This window comes from Lissotriton vulgaris, chromosome 12, assembly GCF_964263255.1.
Source record: "Lissotriton vulgaris chromosome 12, aLisVul1.2, whole genome shotgun sequence".
In the NCBI taxonomy this organism is placed as follows: Eukaryota; Metazoa; Chordata; class Amphibia; order Caudata; family Salamandridae; genus Lissotriton; species Lissotriton vulgaris.
The window spans coordinates 85,277,762-85,295,367 of record NC_141700.1 but is presented as its reverse complement, the minus strand read 5'-3'; the positions used below and the strand labels follow the sequence as shown (position 1 = coordinate 85,295,367).

At 42.5% G+C, this 17,606-nt stretch overlaps 1 protein-coding gene across 1 annotated transcript in view; it reads right to left on the bottom strand.

The window, feature by feature from the left end:
• LOC147673403 (fibrillin-2-like) overlaps positions 1 to 17,606 on the bottom strand; it is a 259,147-nt gene that overhangs the window by 18,701 nt on the left and 222,840 nt on the right. The window contains exons 45-54 of the mRNA XM_086947262.1: positions 17,125 to 17,241; positions 8,423 to 8,551; positions 7,713 to 7,832; positions 6,312 to 6,437; positions 5,199 to 5,351; positions 4,142 to 4,207; positions 3,723 to 3,848; positions 2,913 to 3,032; positions 1,051 to 1,173; positions 321 to 452 (exon numbers count right to left, since the gene is read on the bottom strand). Coding sequence (XP_086803388.1) covers positions 321 to 452; positions 1,051 to 1,173; positions 2,913 to 3,032; positions 3,723 to 3,848; positions 4,142 to 4,207; positions 5,199 to 5,351; positions 6,312 to 6,437; positions 7,713 to 7,832; positions 8,423 to 8,551; positions 17,125 to 17,241 — 1,212 coding nt within the window. The remainder of the gene's footprint in view (positions 1 to 320; positions 453 to 1,050; positions 1,174 to 2,912; positions 3,033 to 3,722; positions 3,849 to 4,141; positions 4,208 to 5,198; positions 5,352 to 6,311; positions 6,438 to 7,712; positions 7,833 to 8,422; positions 8,552 to 17,124; positions 17,242 to 17,606) is intronic.

Here is a 17,606-nt window from a genome sequence, read left to right as displayed (position 1 = left end):
TGCTTCAGGCACATTTTTACACCTGTTTCTTGGTGCCATAATGGAAAAGGCAACTGCATGTCTTAAGGAAGGGCCATATCTTTTTATTTTGTACAAAAGATTCCGCTCGTCTTCCTTTTCTGTCTGCTTGCATGCAAGTGTCATTGAATAGTTACATTGAACGAGCCGGGTGGTGTTGGCCAGGAAGCGTCTGTGCATTTAACTGTCGGAATTGATAGTTAGACGTCTCTAGGTACCTGCTGGACACTTCAGTTTCAGATTAACCTCATTTAAGTGAGTGATTGCAATCCAAAGTCTTATGACAAAAGTCACATCCTTACCAATGCAGCCTTCCCCATCAGGCCGCCGCTGCATCCCTGGTGGGCAGATGCACATGAAGGTGCCAATCAGGTTCTTGCAGAACATCCTGCGTGACTCACAATCATGGAGACCTTCGGAGCACTCATCCAAATCTGCAACCGAACACAAGAAAAATCATGTCGACGCACCACTAATAGGAACCTGACCGGGTCATGACTAAATGTAGTAAATGATCAGACTGCTGTTGAATTCTCTGCCTTGCCTAATGGTTTTGTGAAACTATGATCTATCAATAAAATGCACCAAATTATTGGTGGATGACACTGCTTCAGTATATGGAGAGCCCGTCCACTGTGGCCAACTGCTGTTTCCAATATCCCTTCCTTGATTTGTCTAATGGGATTTATGGCCCTGCCAATGCTCTTGGCCCACGACTCACTTCTAAATACCGGATGTGCTCTGCAGGTAGACTTCCATGTAATGGCAGATGGTGGTCACAACTAAACTCTGAATAAATATAATGTACTTGTGCTCTCACTCCATCCTGTTAACACTCTGAGACCCTGGCCCATTAATGTAGATCAGAGGGTGTTGCTAATGTGTCTTCAACATATGCTGAGAACTCAAAACCCTGTAATATTGTTTACAAAATGCAAGAGTGTATCACAAAGTGTTGAACTAAGTTCTCCATGGCCAGCTAAACAGCACAAAGCCTTGTGTGGCTGTCGAGATGGAGAGCTGCACACTTACCTTTGCACATCCTTCTGTCATCTCTGAGGGTGTAGCCGGAAGGACAGGTACATTCATAGCTTCCAAAAGTGTTGATGCAACGGAAGGCACAGAGAAGTGGGTTCAGGGAGCACTCGTTGATATCTGAAAAGATATGAGGAAGTCCAGACAGGATTAACGATGAGCAGTAGAGTAGGGCCTGATTCCAACTTGCCTTTAAAATTGGCATCCATGCACAAACATCTGTGTGTCCAGTAACCACAATTATAAGTGGTGTGATGTTGATTGTACGCAGTATTTACCGGGTGCAATAAAGTTTGCACTCTACATTAAATGTTGGCAGGTTAACAGGAGAATACGCCCCAGTATTTAACAGTACATGTGGATTCTTGACGTAGGAAGCCCCAAAATATGCATGTTATTCCCCAAAAAGTCAGAATAGTTGAACGTCATTGCACCTGATAAATTCCAAACAGCAAGTGCTCGATTTTATTAGGAAACCTTGCAAATATTTAAAAAGAAGCTTCACCCTTTCTAAGGTTATTTGTGATTGTTAAGGTCCCATGTTACATGGGAATCTTCGCCATCTCCACATGTCCCGCTGAGTCTACTTACGGGGTGGGGCTTACCACCGGAAATTCGTAACAGTGTCTTCTTTAAAGTGGAACTTTTAGTACAAACTCATTGTGGGAGGCCTATCCACCACAAGAACGCCTCCTTTAAAGCATCAGATAGCCGCTCCTATTGAGGTTGGGCGTCTTATGCTGTATATCTCGGATCATAACTCTATGACAGGCATTACATGCAGAAATAGGATGTATGCTGAGACAGACCTGGTGACTAAGATAGGGCTTCCAGAGCAAAAGACACATTTCATTTTTATTTTTCAGGCACACTACAATGCTAATGGGATTTGTTTCAGAAAAACACATGCTGGAGGGCAGTGCAAGAGACAGTCTGGTGGCTTGCGCCCTCATCAATAAATCTTGTTTGTCACAATACTGAAAGTGACATCTAGAAACCAAAAGGCAGTCTTTAAAATGGTGACAATTTCCAGCTTCTCAATCAGAAATTCATTGACAGTAAGTACCTCCTCCCGAGGACATAAAAATGAGAGCGAGAGAATATCTGGGGCTTCGAGATTTACTGTGGATACTCGGTTATAAACTTTAATTCTTTTCTTGCTTGTTGTTTAAATCCAAAAATCAGGTTTTCTATCTTTGAATCTTTCCTCCTGTAGCAGGAGCTCATTGGACAAGTCTCTTTCTGTGACTTTGCAGGTCAAGTCATGACATGGTTAGGTGTGGTATTCGAGAGCCAAATATGGGCCAAGCCACTGCGCCAGAAGATAAGAATTACGCTCTAGCTGAGGCAGAAGTCTTGATCCTTATATTTGGGGTGGGGATCTTTCCACGCATTAGTATCTTTTTCAAGAGTGTGAACTTCTTCTTTAAGCATATTTAATGCTTGACTAACCACGTCACTATTTGTTATTTCTTGTGTTAAATATTTGTTCCTACAATGAGCTACACCTTCTGACTGGAAAGAGCAGGTAATAATGCAAATCTTATCATAATCCAAAATAGAGACTTTCCTCTGGTCATTTAAATATGAGAAGACCACCTATCTGTCACTTCCGCGCCACATTCTGACAAAAAGAGGAATAATTCATCAACATGTTTCTTCCCCAAAAAGTTGTAAAAGTAACTAATTCTGATTTATTATCTCCATAATCCACAGCATACAAGGGTACAGACAACATGCAGCTGCTCCGTTTTCCCATCTCATTATTTGTTTATAGAATGCCCACTGGACCTCTCATTTAGTCTCATCTACTCTGGTTGTGGAACAAGAGCTCCGCTATCGGATAACTGGCACCTTACCTTCGCATGTCATCATGGGTCCAGGCTCAAATCCTTCATCACATGCACATTCGAATCCACCGACCACATTGGTACAGGTTCCATTCCCGCAAGGGTTACCAATGGAGCATTCATCAATATCTAGGGAAGAAGAGGTTCAATGTCATCACATTTAGCTCAATACTTTCCATGTGGAGTAGTCGACTGTACGTCCCTTTTGCTGAAAGGCTTCCACCATGTTTTAATACGCAGTGAAAGATTTACAAGTATTCGTACCTGCACATCTGCAAACATTGAAGTAGTACACCCTCTACTGGATGTGTTCAAATGAGAATGACCTACTGCCATTCAGGCAAAGCCCCTCTATGTTTAGCCACTACATGTTATCTGATTCTGACCTCATCATAAATTCACATCGGGGGAAAATGACAAGGTGCACTATTAAGTAATCCATGGGGTGAAATGATCACATGGTTAATGCTTAGGGGTGGGACTGAATTGACTAGGAATGAAGTCCGTTGTTGGGTTGACAGTGAGGTAACATTTATAAGTCTTCATTTGACCCTGATTTATCTTGTACCTCAAGAAAGTTTCTTTTTTAAATTCAGCCCATCTAATGTCTGAGCTCTAACAACCTAGTCAAATTTGAAGTTAGCAAAAAATCACCATAAGCGGGTGCTGGAATGTCCTAAGGGTTCAAGCTCTTGAGTTTTTCTAGAATATTCTCTAAAGTTAATATTTTTTGCTTTCACTCCAGAGAAATAAATTCCTGTTTCTCAATATGTTAGAAGTTTAAACATTCAACTATAAAAATTTAAATTTTACACTCACCAACACAGTTAACACCAGTGTAGTCCAAGTTGTATCCAAAGGGACATTCACATCGGAAAGAACCATCCGTATTGATGCAAGCTCCATTGACACAGATACCGGGGTTCTCTGTACATTCATTCACATCTGAGAAAGAATAAAAACAAGTATTATTACATGATGTAAAGCAACCAAAGACCATAGTCTAGCTAAAAACACTACTTTGAAAGTTACCCTACGGAAAGTTACAGACTAGCCAAAAATCTAGAGGAAAGCAAGTATATTTGATTCATTGCATATATGACATGATCGTTGTTTCGAAGGCAGAACTGCTAATTTAGCGGTATAACCCTTGCCACCTATAGATTTATGGGAAAAGACAGCATGTCCTCCTCAAAGAATTGAAGGCCAAAAAGTATTGTATTTGGGAAACTGCTTACCTTCACGAGTGTCCCCAAGACCAGGAATAGTTCCATGCCCGTATGGGCACAGCTCTTGAAAAGCCACTGGGAAAGACAAAAAAATTGCTTCATTAGCGTGAAATATAAATCTCTGAACTAAGTTGTGAACTGGCTAGAACATAATAAATGCACAACAAATTAACAATCTCCAAAACACTAAATGGTGGTTTCAGTGCATAAGTAGGTCTACATATAAAAATATGTAAAGAGTGAAGGTAGGTGAAAAAGCGATCAGTCTGGAACAATCTGGAACTGAATATTAATTGATTTTATGAGATCTCTCGGAATTTGAAGCCTCTGCTGAACCAGATGCGAGCAGTTGATATGAGATCACTCCAAAGCAGGAGGTTAAAATCTGCTTTGAGATTACCTCAAACATCAGACAACTCCTGAACTGGGCATTGTGAGCTATTATGAGATTGCAATAAAAATCAAATCATTGGGAAAGGGATGTTTAAGATACTTGAAGGGGGCTATGCAAGGAGTATGATAAACCTACAAGGACATTTAAAAATGAACACCAAGGGAATTGAATGATGACTCATTAAAGATCAAGAAGGAAAATAGATAATGCTGGACGATTAAAGTCAAAGAGGTTGTCTTTTTCGGGTCCCATTAATGGATAAATAGATAGAGTTCCGATCCCGTTTATTTGGTTTGGAGGTCAAAGTAATGAGTTGCCCTTCTGAGATTCCATTACTGACAGTGAGTATATTGCCTTCAGTTTTAAACTCTAAAACACTCAGACTAAAGAAAGTCCTGCACATTCCTATACTCAGCCTGATCACTGGTTCCATCTCAAAACTAATTTCAGACTATGTTCTAGTTAGTTGGAATGTGAGATATCTTCAAGATCATGGGATTACTGCTTTTGTATAATATCTGTGAAATATGTGACAGCCAGCAGTGTTAAATCAATCTGTTGTACTAATTTTCAAACTATGCTATTTGATGAACCACACATCATATTCTCTTATCACAATATAAGATAATTTTCTTCGATCATCAGGTGGGAAAGATAAGTGGCTATTCTTACCATTTCCTTCCTGGGGGCAGAGTTCACATGGATCACCCCAGCCCTCCCCGGGCATCTTGCTACAGCAGCAGCGGGTTTTGGTGGTGTTGAAGGCCTTGGGAACAGAGCACTTTCCATTGTCAAAGCGTGTGAAGCAGAAGCTTTGCCTGGTATCTGAAGGATCAGTACAAAGATGTTATTACAGGAAAGAACAGATATTCATTATACTCAGAGAGTTTATCATTATAGTGCACTCACTCACTCACTCACTCACTCACTCACTAACTCACACAAATCTACAATCACTTCATGTAATGGTGGAGGACACAATAGAAGAAAGTTTCTTATTGTGACATGGATGTATCAATAAGGTCAATTTCCATGTCAATATTGCCCTCATCACACTTGTTCATACCCATACACCAAGTGCTAAATATGCCACTACATCTCAGCTGTAAGAAATAAAATACCTTTGATCAGCTTGTAAAAGCTGAATGTAGCTAATACTGCTAAATAATTAACCATGCGATGACTTCCTTTATGTATGAGAATGAAGGTGGCTTACCCATACATCGATAAAAATGTGTGGGAATAAACCTTAGCTCTGTGCTAGCATAACACCTGTAGCTATTTCTTCTGCATCAAACCCATTACAAATCACAGTGCATGTGGTTATAACACATACTTGCAACATATAGTGTCCAACATATAATGGAGGTACCAGTGAGCAGAAATATGCTTACATTTCTAATGCTGGACAACCAACGTTAATATGTATAAGCTGAGTGTAAATACATTTGGAGAGGTTGATTTAAGCATAGGGTGTGTTCTCTTTAAAATAGAGTGACCGTCCTCCCAGTCATTCCCTCCAGTTTTACAGTATCTTTGAATATCCCCTAAATACTGTGAATATCTCTTATGCATCCCAGTACCTGTGGAATTCCTAAGCACAACAACGAGAATGAGGATATTCAAGAGACCTCTCAGGGTCTGGGCCAACATTTACCCCTCTGAGTACATCTGGAGATCCTTACAATTCTCACTTGCTTCTTTGGTTATAGGTTCACGTTATAACAATAAATGAATCTGGACCAACAACAAAACTTCCAAAGATTTTCAGAAAAGACCATTTACCGAAACACCTCCGTCCGTTGTCAGAGAGGACATATCCCGGGGGACACATACACTGGAAACTTCCTGGAGTGTTGGTACAGATACCAAACAGACAGATGTTGGGGTCTTCGTCGCATTCATTGATATCTGGAGATGAATGGGATATACATACAGATTAGTATGCAATGCAGTGCAGTTGAATCACCGGGAATTATGCCCACCTCTGAAATAATATTTTTAAATTAGGAGATAAATGCATGTATTTGATTTTCTTTTTCATGAGGTACATTGCCTTTACACAAATATGTCCCTAGCTTATTTTTTTAAACATTAAAATCATTATCATTCACTATTCATGAACTGAATTTACCATTTATGTAGTGTGTTGTCACCACTACTGTGATCCTGCTTCTTTTAGTTGTCAAAGCCACCCTTCTGTTCAATAAGATAAAATAAGATCGGCCACTACAAGTGGAGAAAGCCCCCAGAGATGTACATTGTTTAACAGATGTCAAATAGGACCGCCTGAGGTGAAAAGCATCCTTTCAGTGGGGGAGAGTTAATTCCTTTGGAGGATAAATATATAGTAGAGGAGTTGGCCTAACGGCTAGGGCGGTCGACCTCGAATCTGGGGAACTGGGTTTGAGTCTTGGCAATGACGCTGAACAACCTGTGATTCTGGGAAAATCACTTAATCTCCCTGTGCCTAACAAAAATGAATGTGTCCTCATGTAATGCAACTGGTCCTATGTAAGGCGCTCTGATACCCGATTCGGGTCAAGTTCGCGCTATATGAAACTCTGTAAAAAAAAAAAAAGTAGCAGGAGAGTGTTAGCTGGAGATAATAATTCAGGCTTGGAGTGTGGCTTGAAAGGTGATTGCCTTTGTATAATTTTGTGCGAGGCTTTCTATTGATTGTCATTGGCCTCCAGAGGTGGAAAGCACTCTCAAGAGATGTTCACACAGTGAGCACTACCTCTTTCCAGCAGGTAGAAAATTCAGGTATATGTTGCTTCAAAGAAGTTTCACATGCTCTACAGATTTTAGTTGCCCCCTCGATTTAACAGTAGATTTCAGAGATTAGGGAAATGTCCCGTGGTAGAAGGTCTCCCTACGAGGTTCAGTGTACTATCCGAAGGTGGAATTCTACATGGATAGTGAGAATGTCCTCCAGATGTGGTGACGAATCTCAAGAGAGGCAAATGAACTTCTCAAGGTAGATGGTCTACCAGATCTATAGATTATACTGCAGATGTGTAGCATGGACTCTGGGATCACACAGATATACAGCGGTGAAGAGCCCTCTTCAGATCTGTAGCTTGCCCTCTACACATGACAGTTTGTCTTGCAGTTGTTTAAACCTCTATTATCTAACATAATTAAGTATATGTCCAGTAACCTAGAAGTGGGGATATCACGTACCAATGCAGTTGTCATTCTGTACTTCATATCCTATAGGACAGATGCAGCGGAAGGCCCCTTCCAGATTCTGACACGTTCCCGGCGAGCAGGTGCCAGGTAGGCTTACACATTCGTTAATGTCTGAAAAAGCACAAACGAGTCAAGAGTTACTCATTATAGTGATGGTTATTGCATCATGCCACTGGCAGGACAAAAGTGGAAAGAAAATTCACGTAGAGCCAAATAAAGAAAATGCAGACAAAAATGGCCTGGCGGTGATATTAACTTGATTTCTGTAATAAGAGCATGTCGTTTTAGAACCAGATATGCTTTAGTGAAACCGCACGCATTACAATTTACTTGGCAGTACTTACTATACCTCCTGGAGGACATCCATCAGCACGAAATCATTAGGTCAAGTCCAATTTCACTAATAGTTTTTCCATTAGCAATAATTACTACACAATTCCAAAGAAAAAACTCAATACATCTAATGGCAGCCAAGCAAGTTTTTAGTCCCAGTGGTCTGGGACTTTCACATAAATCATACCGTCCTACTCGCTCAGACTCTACTGAAATAAGCGAATGCATTTTTAAAAAAAACATTTGTCCTTCTTTTCACAGGTCTCACCACTGCGCGCACACATACACATATTTTGCCATCACAATCTCGCATCTTGTGGGTATCTCGATCGCATTAATGAGGATAACCGGGAGCAGATGTTACTCACCAACGCAGTTCTTCCCATCAGGAGTGATCTCGTATCCCTCATGACACAAGCACTGGAAGCCACCAACATCGTTTATGCACTGGCCATTGCGACAAACTTGGCCGATCAGGGACGAGCACTCATCAATATCTGTGATGGGGACAGTAACAAGAAGACTGATTAGCAGAAGAAAGGGGCTTTGTACAGTTTTTCTGGGCAATTTTCGATGATCTTATAAGACAGACCTATTAGCACTGGAATTACAGTAACTTGTGTATAAACTGTTCCTGGAAATCCCTACCTCTTATGGAAAAATGACAAACAATTCCAATGTTTAGACGAAATACATATATTGAGTGTTGGAATAACCCCACCCATTAAATGAGAACGTTTTGAATTGCTAAGGTCCCACCTCACAAATGTGATAAAGCTTTATGTCAACAAGAAGGTCACTTTCTAATGTACTTAGGAAAAAGTGTGTTTAGTAATAGTAGGGTGCTTGTATCTTGAAAAACAACGATGATCTCATTTCCAACACAATGGAAAGTGTATACATTTTTTAAATCTTATATAGTTAACTACTACAGCAAGCATCTGAAGGTATCTCCTGATGACTTCCGTAGGCATTGTTCGTCTGGACGGCCCAAAAGGTGAGATGATATCCACTTTATTAAAGCAGAGTCTCTATATACTGAGGGCCACTGGAATTATGTGACAGAGGAGGGTCAAATTATGCAGCACTGTTGACTAAATTATGCGACAAGAATATGCAAATTATGTGGCATATTTCGGCGCATTTTATGATAGCATTACTTCAGTATTTGTCTTTTTTCCACATGATAACACTGTCTGGTTAGCGAATTCTTCTTATTAGGATCAATCTAACACTAAATACAAAAATAAGTAACTTAAAGATGACCAGTTAACTATTGCAAAGGGTTCTCCAATGCCGCAGGAACACGTATCACCATGTTTTTAGTAACTTTTAATAACTTTGAGATACAAACTCATTTTTGTTAAAATTTGCAGATTGTGCAGCAGATTGAATGGCACATACGGCGAAAACATAATTCTGTGGAAAAACACAGCAGCCGAAAAATCGCAGAATTCAAGTGGCCCTGCATATACCTAGTGACTAAAAAGATTTCTTCGAAGAACAGCAAGTTGCAAATGTCCAAGTCCATCACCAGATAACAGGAGTAAGCAGAGCATGTGTAGCTAAAGGAACGCATGCTACAAATATACATGTTTTGTTGAAGGGCCCGGCCGCACCCATTGTATTGGCATTTCTGTGTACATTGGGATAAGGCAGAGGGCTAAACCAGAAGATGCCTAATCTCCTACCTCAATGTTTTAGAGATTGCTGTATTTATACATCTATTTAAGCCGAAATAGGTGAACGGGGTAATTACAGGTGGATTAGTAGTAAACCTCAAAGACATTAGAGTTTCAGAGACTGACAGAGAAAAATAAGGACAGTGAAAGGTGGATGTCTGGGCAGAAGTCTTCCAGGGCATCCTTTGATCAAGAACTGAAGTGAGAGGCAATGCGAAGTGCAAGCCTTACAGCAATCCTGGATTAATCACGGGGTCTATGGGCGACCAGACGATCCCGGGTATGCAATGGATAGGTGGACTATTTCAGAGCGCTGTACGCAAAGCCGCCCCGATTCCCTTTGACTGTCCCAACGGCACACGCTGTACATTTGTGGCATACAGTAACTAGACACCTGCAGTGGGAGGGCAGGTTGACGTTGGACACGCCGCTGTGGAACTCTGAGAAGTTGGGGAGCCTTTGGAAGATAAAGAGAATTTGACAAATGGGACATCATTGGGATGTCTAGGATTAAGGATCTATGGGGCGAGGGTAGGATACACTCATTTGCTGTATTACCTACAGATCCGACACGCTTTGGCTGCTCAGGTACCAAAGGGCACGTCTCTCCCTGAAGCCTCCCCCATTGAGGACAGGGTTCTTGATGGATATTTGCCAGAGAAGACCATCTCTCTTATCTATAAGAAGCTGGTGAATAATATGGAGGACCCGTTACAGGGACTGCGGGGGAAATGGGCCGGCGAAGGGCTAGAGTTAGATGATGAGGATTGGCAGGCGGCGGTTTCCTCCCCGTGAGTGGTGGCCATTCTGGCCAGACTCCGGCTAGTGCAGCTTAAAATTTTACATAGAGTTTATGTCACGGGTCCGGGCCTAGTGGGTATGGGTCGGGCGGAGAGCGCCCAATGCAGACGGGGTTGTGGAGACACTGGGACGTTCATGCATATACTTCAGAGCTGTAGGTGGGCACAACGGTATTGGGGAGATATCCATGATGTATTGCGATCCGTATTGGGGGTGAATCTGAGACCAGAGGCTCGCAGGTGTATACTGAATATATGGGAACCCACAGATCTTAACACATACACCACGCAGTGGGCGACACTTGCCTTTATGATAGCGAAAAGAAACACTGCACAGTTGTGGGGAGCTGGTCAACCGCCCCGGTGGAGAAGTAGACAGAGGATCTAGATTGGTGTATGTTTAGGGAGAGGGCAGTTTTTATCCCCCGGGGTTGTCCTGGGAAGTGGACATCTGCCCCCCACCGAGAGGACGGGATGACTCGGAATCTGCCGAGGCCCCCCTCCCGGTCAGCTGAATGTAACATTGGTCATTTAATTCGCTAAAGTGATTTTGCCTCTGTATTGGAAGATGCCAGTCTATATGTATTCACATGTTATAGTTCCATGGTTGATTGTTTAATAAAAAGAAATATAAAAAAATATATTATTATTACCCTGGTGTTACAGACATTACAATTATGGCTGTTCTGTATTACCCATGAAGAGGCATTCCCAGCTGACAAATACTGGCTTAAGTTACTGTTTGCAACCCCTCATGAGGCACGGGATGATCATGGCTTGCATATGGTGGCCCTTACTGTAGTCTGATTGGAATGCTAAGGGGGGAAATTTATATATGGCCTATGTAGACCTGACCGCAGCATTCGACTGTGTAAATCATGCTAAAGTATGGAATATTTTAGAAATGATGGGTGTGGGGATTCCCATAGTTAATGTTTTGAGAGAACTGTATGCGAATGCTACGGCCAGAGTGAGGTTTGGTGCAGGCGGGGAGCTCGCGGAACCGTTCAAAGTAGAGAGGGGGGTTAGGCAGGGTTGTGTCTTCGCTCCCTTCCTATTTACACTCTATACAAATGGCCATGAACAGGCCATGTTGGAGTGATGCCAGGACCTACCTCTGCTACAGAAGCGCCCAATACCCACCCTACTCTAGGTGGACGCCGCCGTGATTTTAGCCCAAACTTCCCTAGAACTACAGCGTGCCCTTAATAGCTATCACATTTTTATGGCCAATCTAGATTTAAAAATTTATAATAAAAAGACATTTGTAATGAGCTGTGGGGCAGGGAGGAAGAAACAGAAGGATATCTTCATAGAAAAAGTAAAATTAGAGTCTACCACTACATAACCTTATTTAGGCATTTTAATTGACGATAAGGGCTCGTGGAGACAAGCAATAAATGCCAGGAAACTCCTCTTTATGAGGACCACAACTTCATTGGTCAACTTTGCAGGCTAGGTAAGAGGCCACCGGTTGAGATGCTCCAGCTCTACCAAGCCAAATGCATTAGCACAGCAATATATGGGGCTGGAATTTGGGGCTATGGAGGGGTTGACGCCCTACAGAAAGTGGAAAATGCCTTTTGAGGTTTTTGTTGGTAGTTCAGCGAGGTACTTCTACACATAATTGCCATGTAGAACTGGGAATACCCTATATCACTGACATAATAAATGCCCAACCACTCCTATTATGGCATCGTATCTGGTCATCCGCTAAAACGCTCACCCACAACACACCTCCCCATACCCACGATTCGCACAAATCCCCTCAGGCCACCCACACTGAGCAACAGAAGTTCTGTCCCCTGTAATCTCAAAAATGTCCCCCTCTCCATAAAACATTCTCCCACCCTCCTCACCCCTAGACTAAAGTGTATCCTGCTCAACTGCAGATCGGCCCGGAGACACTCCTCTGGCATCGCGGAGCTCATCTTATCAAGGGGCATTGATCTAGCCATTCTGACTGAAACATGGTTAACTGAAACATCCACACCTATAATGGACATTCTAGTCCCCCCCAACTATCGCATTATTAGACTCGACAGGAATGGCAAGACGGGCGGGGGAATCGCATGCATCTACAGGAGCAACCTAGCTGTCACTGAAGGCCCCTCCCCCTCCCTCTCCTCCTGCGAACTCATCTGCCTTGAGATTACTAGTGAGGGCAAACCTGTGTGCTCCCTTCATGTTATTTACCACCCACCCAGTGACAACTTCATCTTCTCCCAACAATTAATGGACACGATATCCACCAACGCCGGTCGACAGCTCAATCAAATTTACTTGGGAGACTTCAACCTCCACTGGAATGACCAGAAAGACACTGTGGTGAAGAGCCTTAAGACGTTCCTCGACGCGCTTGACCTCACCCAAATCTGCAATGGTCCGACACATGAAAAAGGCTCTATCATTGACCTTATCATCGCCAAAGAAGACTCTACCCAACTAGTCGCAATCGAACCATGTGACTGGTCAGACCACCACATCATCACCTTCTTCATCAACGAAAAAGTCAAACTTAAACCGGCGCAACCTGCCAAAACCAAGTTTGGAAGAGGGACCTGAAGAACCTTAACCCAAAGTCCTTGCCTGCCCACACAGGCAGTCTCCTTCTTCCCCCGACGGACGTCTCTGATGTGCATGCATTGACCAACCTCTACCTAGACTCCATGTCTACAAAAATCAATGAAGCCGCACCCTTGCAATTGAAGAGACTGTCCAGCAAGAGCTCGAACCCATGGTACGATGGCAGACTCAATGAAGACAGACGTGTGATGCGCTTAGCTGAGCGCGCGTGGAGATCGGACTCCTCAGCACTGAACCTTAGAACGCTCAAGAGTAAGAGAAACGCTTACTTCAGAAAAATCAAACGCTCGAAATCATTATTCTTTAGCCAACAGCTGGATCAAGCTAAAAACCGACCCAAAAAACTGTTCGAGTTAGTCAAAGCCCAAACCAAAATGCAACCTCCACAACCCAACAACTTAACAAAGGCTATCCCAAGTTGCGAAGACTTCTCTGCGTTCTTCAAGCAAAAGAACAACACTATAAGAAGCGATCTCATCAAGGATGCACGTCGATTCGCCGGCTCCATATGCATAACTAACACTCATGCTAAAAACAACGCTTCATGGGCATCCTTCGACACCTATTCCGAAGAATCAATTCACAAGCTGCTGGTCACCTTGAAACCCGCCAATCATCACACAGACCCCCTACCTGCCAATGCTGTTAAAGTCCTCACCCCCCTGTTCCTCCCACTCTGGACTAAAATCATTAACTGTTCCCTGCAACAAGGGCTCATCCCAGACTCCCTCAAGATTGGGCAAGTCACACCTATACTCAAGAAACCCACAGCTGACCCGGCCGACCTAAACAACTATCGTCCTATCACCAATATCACTACTCTAGCAAAACTGTTAGAAAAATGCGTGCAACTCCAACTGACAAAACACATTGAGCAGTTTGACCTCCTTAACTCTCACCAATCTGGATTCAGAGCAAAGCATAGCACGGAAACGGCCATGACACACATAATAGATGATGCCCTCCAAATCCTTGATCACAATGAGTCTTGCCTCCTCATCCTTCTTGACCTTTCTTCAGCATTTGATACGGTCAAACACGAGAATCTACTGGAGCTCCTAAATACCAGAATGGGCATATCCAGGGCGGTTCTCAAATGGTTCACGTCCTTTCTGCACAACCGTTCTCAGAGGTTCAAGATCAACAACTCACTGTCCTCGCCTGTGCCAGTAACACTGGGCGTCCCGCAAGGCTCCTCCCTATCCCCCACATTGTCCAACCTCGTCATGGAACCACTCACCACCTTGCTCCAATCTTCTAAGGTACATTTCCATATGTACGCCGATGACACTCAGCTCTACCTCAAGCTTCAATCCCCTGAAGACATCAAACTGCTGAATGCCACACTAAGAAACACCCAAGCGTGGCTGGCCGACAATCACCTCAAACTAAATGCTCTGAAAACTGAGTTCCTTCTGATCTCTCCTCCTGCGAAAAAGGCCATCACCCAAACCTGGCTCAATCATCTAACCGCACTCAATGTCCAACCCACCATCGTGGACTCAGCGAAATCCCTTGGCATCACACTGGACTCCAATCTCGACATGCAGCAGCATATTAGCATAGCAACTAAAGGAGCCAACTTCCAAATCAACACTTTGAGAAAACTCAAACCCTTCCTACCACCCAAGGACTTCCAAACTGTGGTACAAGCCTTAGTCATTCCTCGCATAGACTACGGAATTGTGGCTCTCAGCGGGCTCCCCCTGACAACAACGGCTCCCCTAAGAGCCTCCCTGAACGCGGCCGCGAGACTCATCACTGGCTCAAGAAAACACTCGCATATATCCCCTGACTTAAAAGCCCTGAACTGGCTGCCTATTGAAGCCAGAATTCAGTTGAAAATTGCCTGTATGACACACTCGGCCGTACACCACAAGGCACCCAACTACCTCTCTCATAAGCTGACCATATCAGGAGGCTCAAGATCCAACAGAAGCACAAACACTCTCCTCCTGAAACCACGGAGATTCCGGAAGGAAAAAACATACAAACGCTCCTTCTCTGGAATGGCACCTAGGATCTGGAATGCACTCCCGCCAGAAACCAGGCTTATCCCGTCCACTATACTCTTCAAGAAAGAGGTGAAGGCCATCCTTATGGCTAAATACACCTAAACACTATTGATACTGGAACGATGACAGTATTTGGCTCCCACATTATCGGCCTCAATAACCTGCAACACACCCACTACTGACTAATGCTTTGCTTTCAACATTGTGTTTACTCACCCTCTGGGGTGCTATAATCTTATCTGCTTAGACATTGTACTGCTTCCATATTATTGTTTCTTGATTGTTATTACTCTGTATACTCTTGTATGATTGCTACCCTATTTTTGCAACTCACTGTCTACGGAATCTCATATTGATTTAAGAGTCTTGTTTATCCTACCTACTGTTTCTGTAAAGCGCTCTGATATCTGCAAAGATCTTGTTCGCGCTATATAAAACTTTAAAAATAAATAAATAAATAAAACACTATTCAATCAGGAGCTTCTAAAGGATTGCCTTGGCCTTGAGAATGTCCATACGATTGGGTGGCTCTTGTATGTGAAACATTTCCTATTCGATCTGGGTCTTTCAAATTACTATTACAATCCAGTACTGATAGCACAGACTCCTAGGAAATTGTTTAAAAAACAGTGCATGAGCCATCTGGAGGGGCTCAGATTACTTACGGATGTAAATAAATGTTCTGTCCAACATAACCTAATGATTCAGACCACGTTAACAATACAACCATACCTAACATATAATCTGAGTGGATACGATAGGTTTGTCTTGACACGGTTCAGGTTGAACTTATTTCATCATCTGATAACCTTCCCTAGAATTAACGATTGGGCTAAAACTTTGTCAATCTGACATTGCGCTGATGTATCAGCACAATCATCAATCCACGTGGTGTTATTCTGTAAATTCTACAAAGAGTTGAGGAGGAGCAGGGTAATACCAATCTTTAAAATTCTGGGCATGCGACAATGTCGCCCAGAATTTCTTGCCTTGCAACTCCTGGACGTAGAGTGTTTTGCAAAAAATATTGCCCAATTTCTGAAGCTCTGTATTAGACACCCAAAAAACCTAGAGAAGAGATTGATGCCGCACACTCTGAGTGAAAATACTATCTTCTTCATTTTTGCCCTAAGAAGGTATTAGCTGTCCTAAAATATTGATAGTGAGTTGTCTGCTCCTAATCTGGCAATAAAGTGAAGCTTGTAGGGTCTTCATATCTTAATATCAGCATTTTGACAGTACACCAAGGTTGTTATAAGAGGTAACAATGGAAATAGGTGGACGTGCAAAATGGGCTGATAACAGGTACTAATTTTATGTTTCATTTCTCGTTGGTACCTTGGTGCCAATTGGAAGCCTTTCCAGCCCCAACCACTAGCTGGTGCAATAAAGCACAGCATATGAATCCAGAACAGTTGCACGCTGTAAAAACTTGAAAAAGTGTGGGCATTAAAGATTGTTCACTTTCATCATTGCAGTAATAAGAACCACAGGAAAGCGAAATTTTTTGTTTCTGCATTATACTCTAGAAATTAGAACATTAGGGGGGATTGCACCTGGAATGCACGTTTCACTTTACTATACTTCCGCCGTGAAGATGGGAAACAGAAAACATCCGCCTCTGGCACAAGATTGGAGAATTTGATTCCTTAGGCCTTAGACTTGACCAATCTGATGACGTAGGTAAGAAGTGTCTTTATCGCTCCTCAACTGTCTCTATGCAAAGAGCGGTGAAAAATAAACTCTCTTCTAGCATGTGCCACTAAACACTCCAGTGCCTTTCCTTTAAACGTTTATTTGAAAGCAATTCAAAGGGACAAACACAGTAAAAGCTCTTATTTTCAAATACATTATTATCTTTTTCTTTTTGTTTAATATGAACCTTCAAATCCATCAATATATTTAACTCAAATGCATGCCCCAGCCCTGTAAGTGATAAAAAGGATGAAGATTATGAGAATTTAGAGGATACTTTATGGTGTCTTACCCATGCAGTCGTTGTTGTGAGTGAGCTCAAATCCAGGGAAGCAGAGGCAGTTGTAGGATCCCACGGTGTTCTTGCAAGTTCCGTTGCCGCAGGGTTGGCGGTCACACTCATCGATATCTGCACATCGAGAAAAACACGAAGCCAAAAGTAATCAGTATCTCTAAGTGGTGCTTCTAGCTAAAAGCATCGGCCTGTCAACCGGTCCTTTAGAGGCTCTTCAAATGTGCCTTCCCGCCTTCTCTAAAGACTTTGCAGTTAAACATATATTTTCATTACAAAATCAAAAAAAAACGCAAATGCCTTGATAGAAAATTATACAATATATATTGTATTACAGAAGATAATTTAAAACTGCATCACATTTTTCATCTTGCTGGATGTTTGTTAAATGCAAAGCACATGCCCTTGTGTACATTGGCACCTATCATTGGAGGGAACTAGGCATCTGAAGAGAGGTACAGTGTGGTTAAACTGGGATGTCT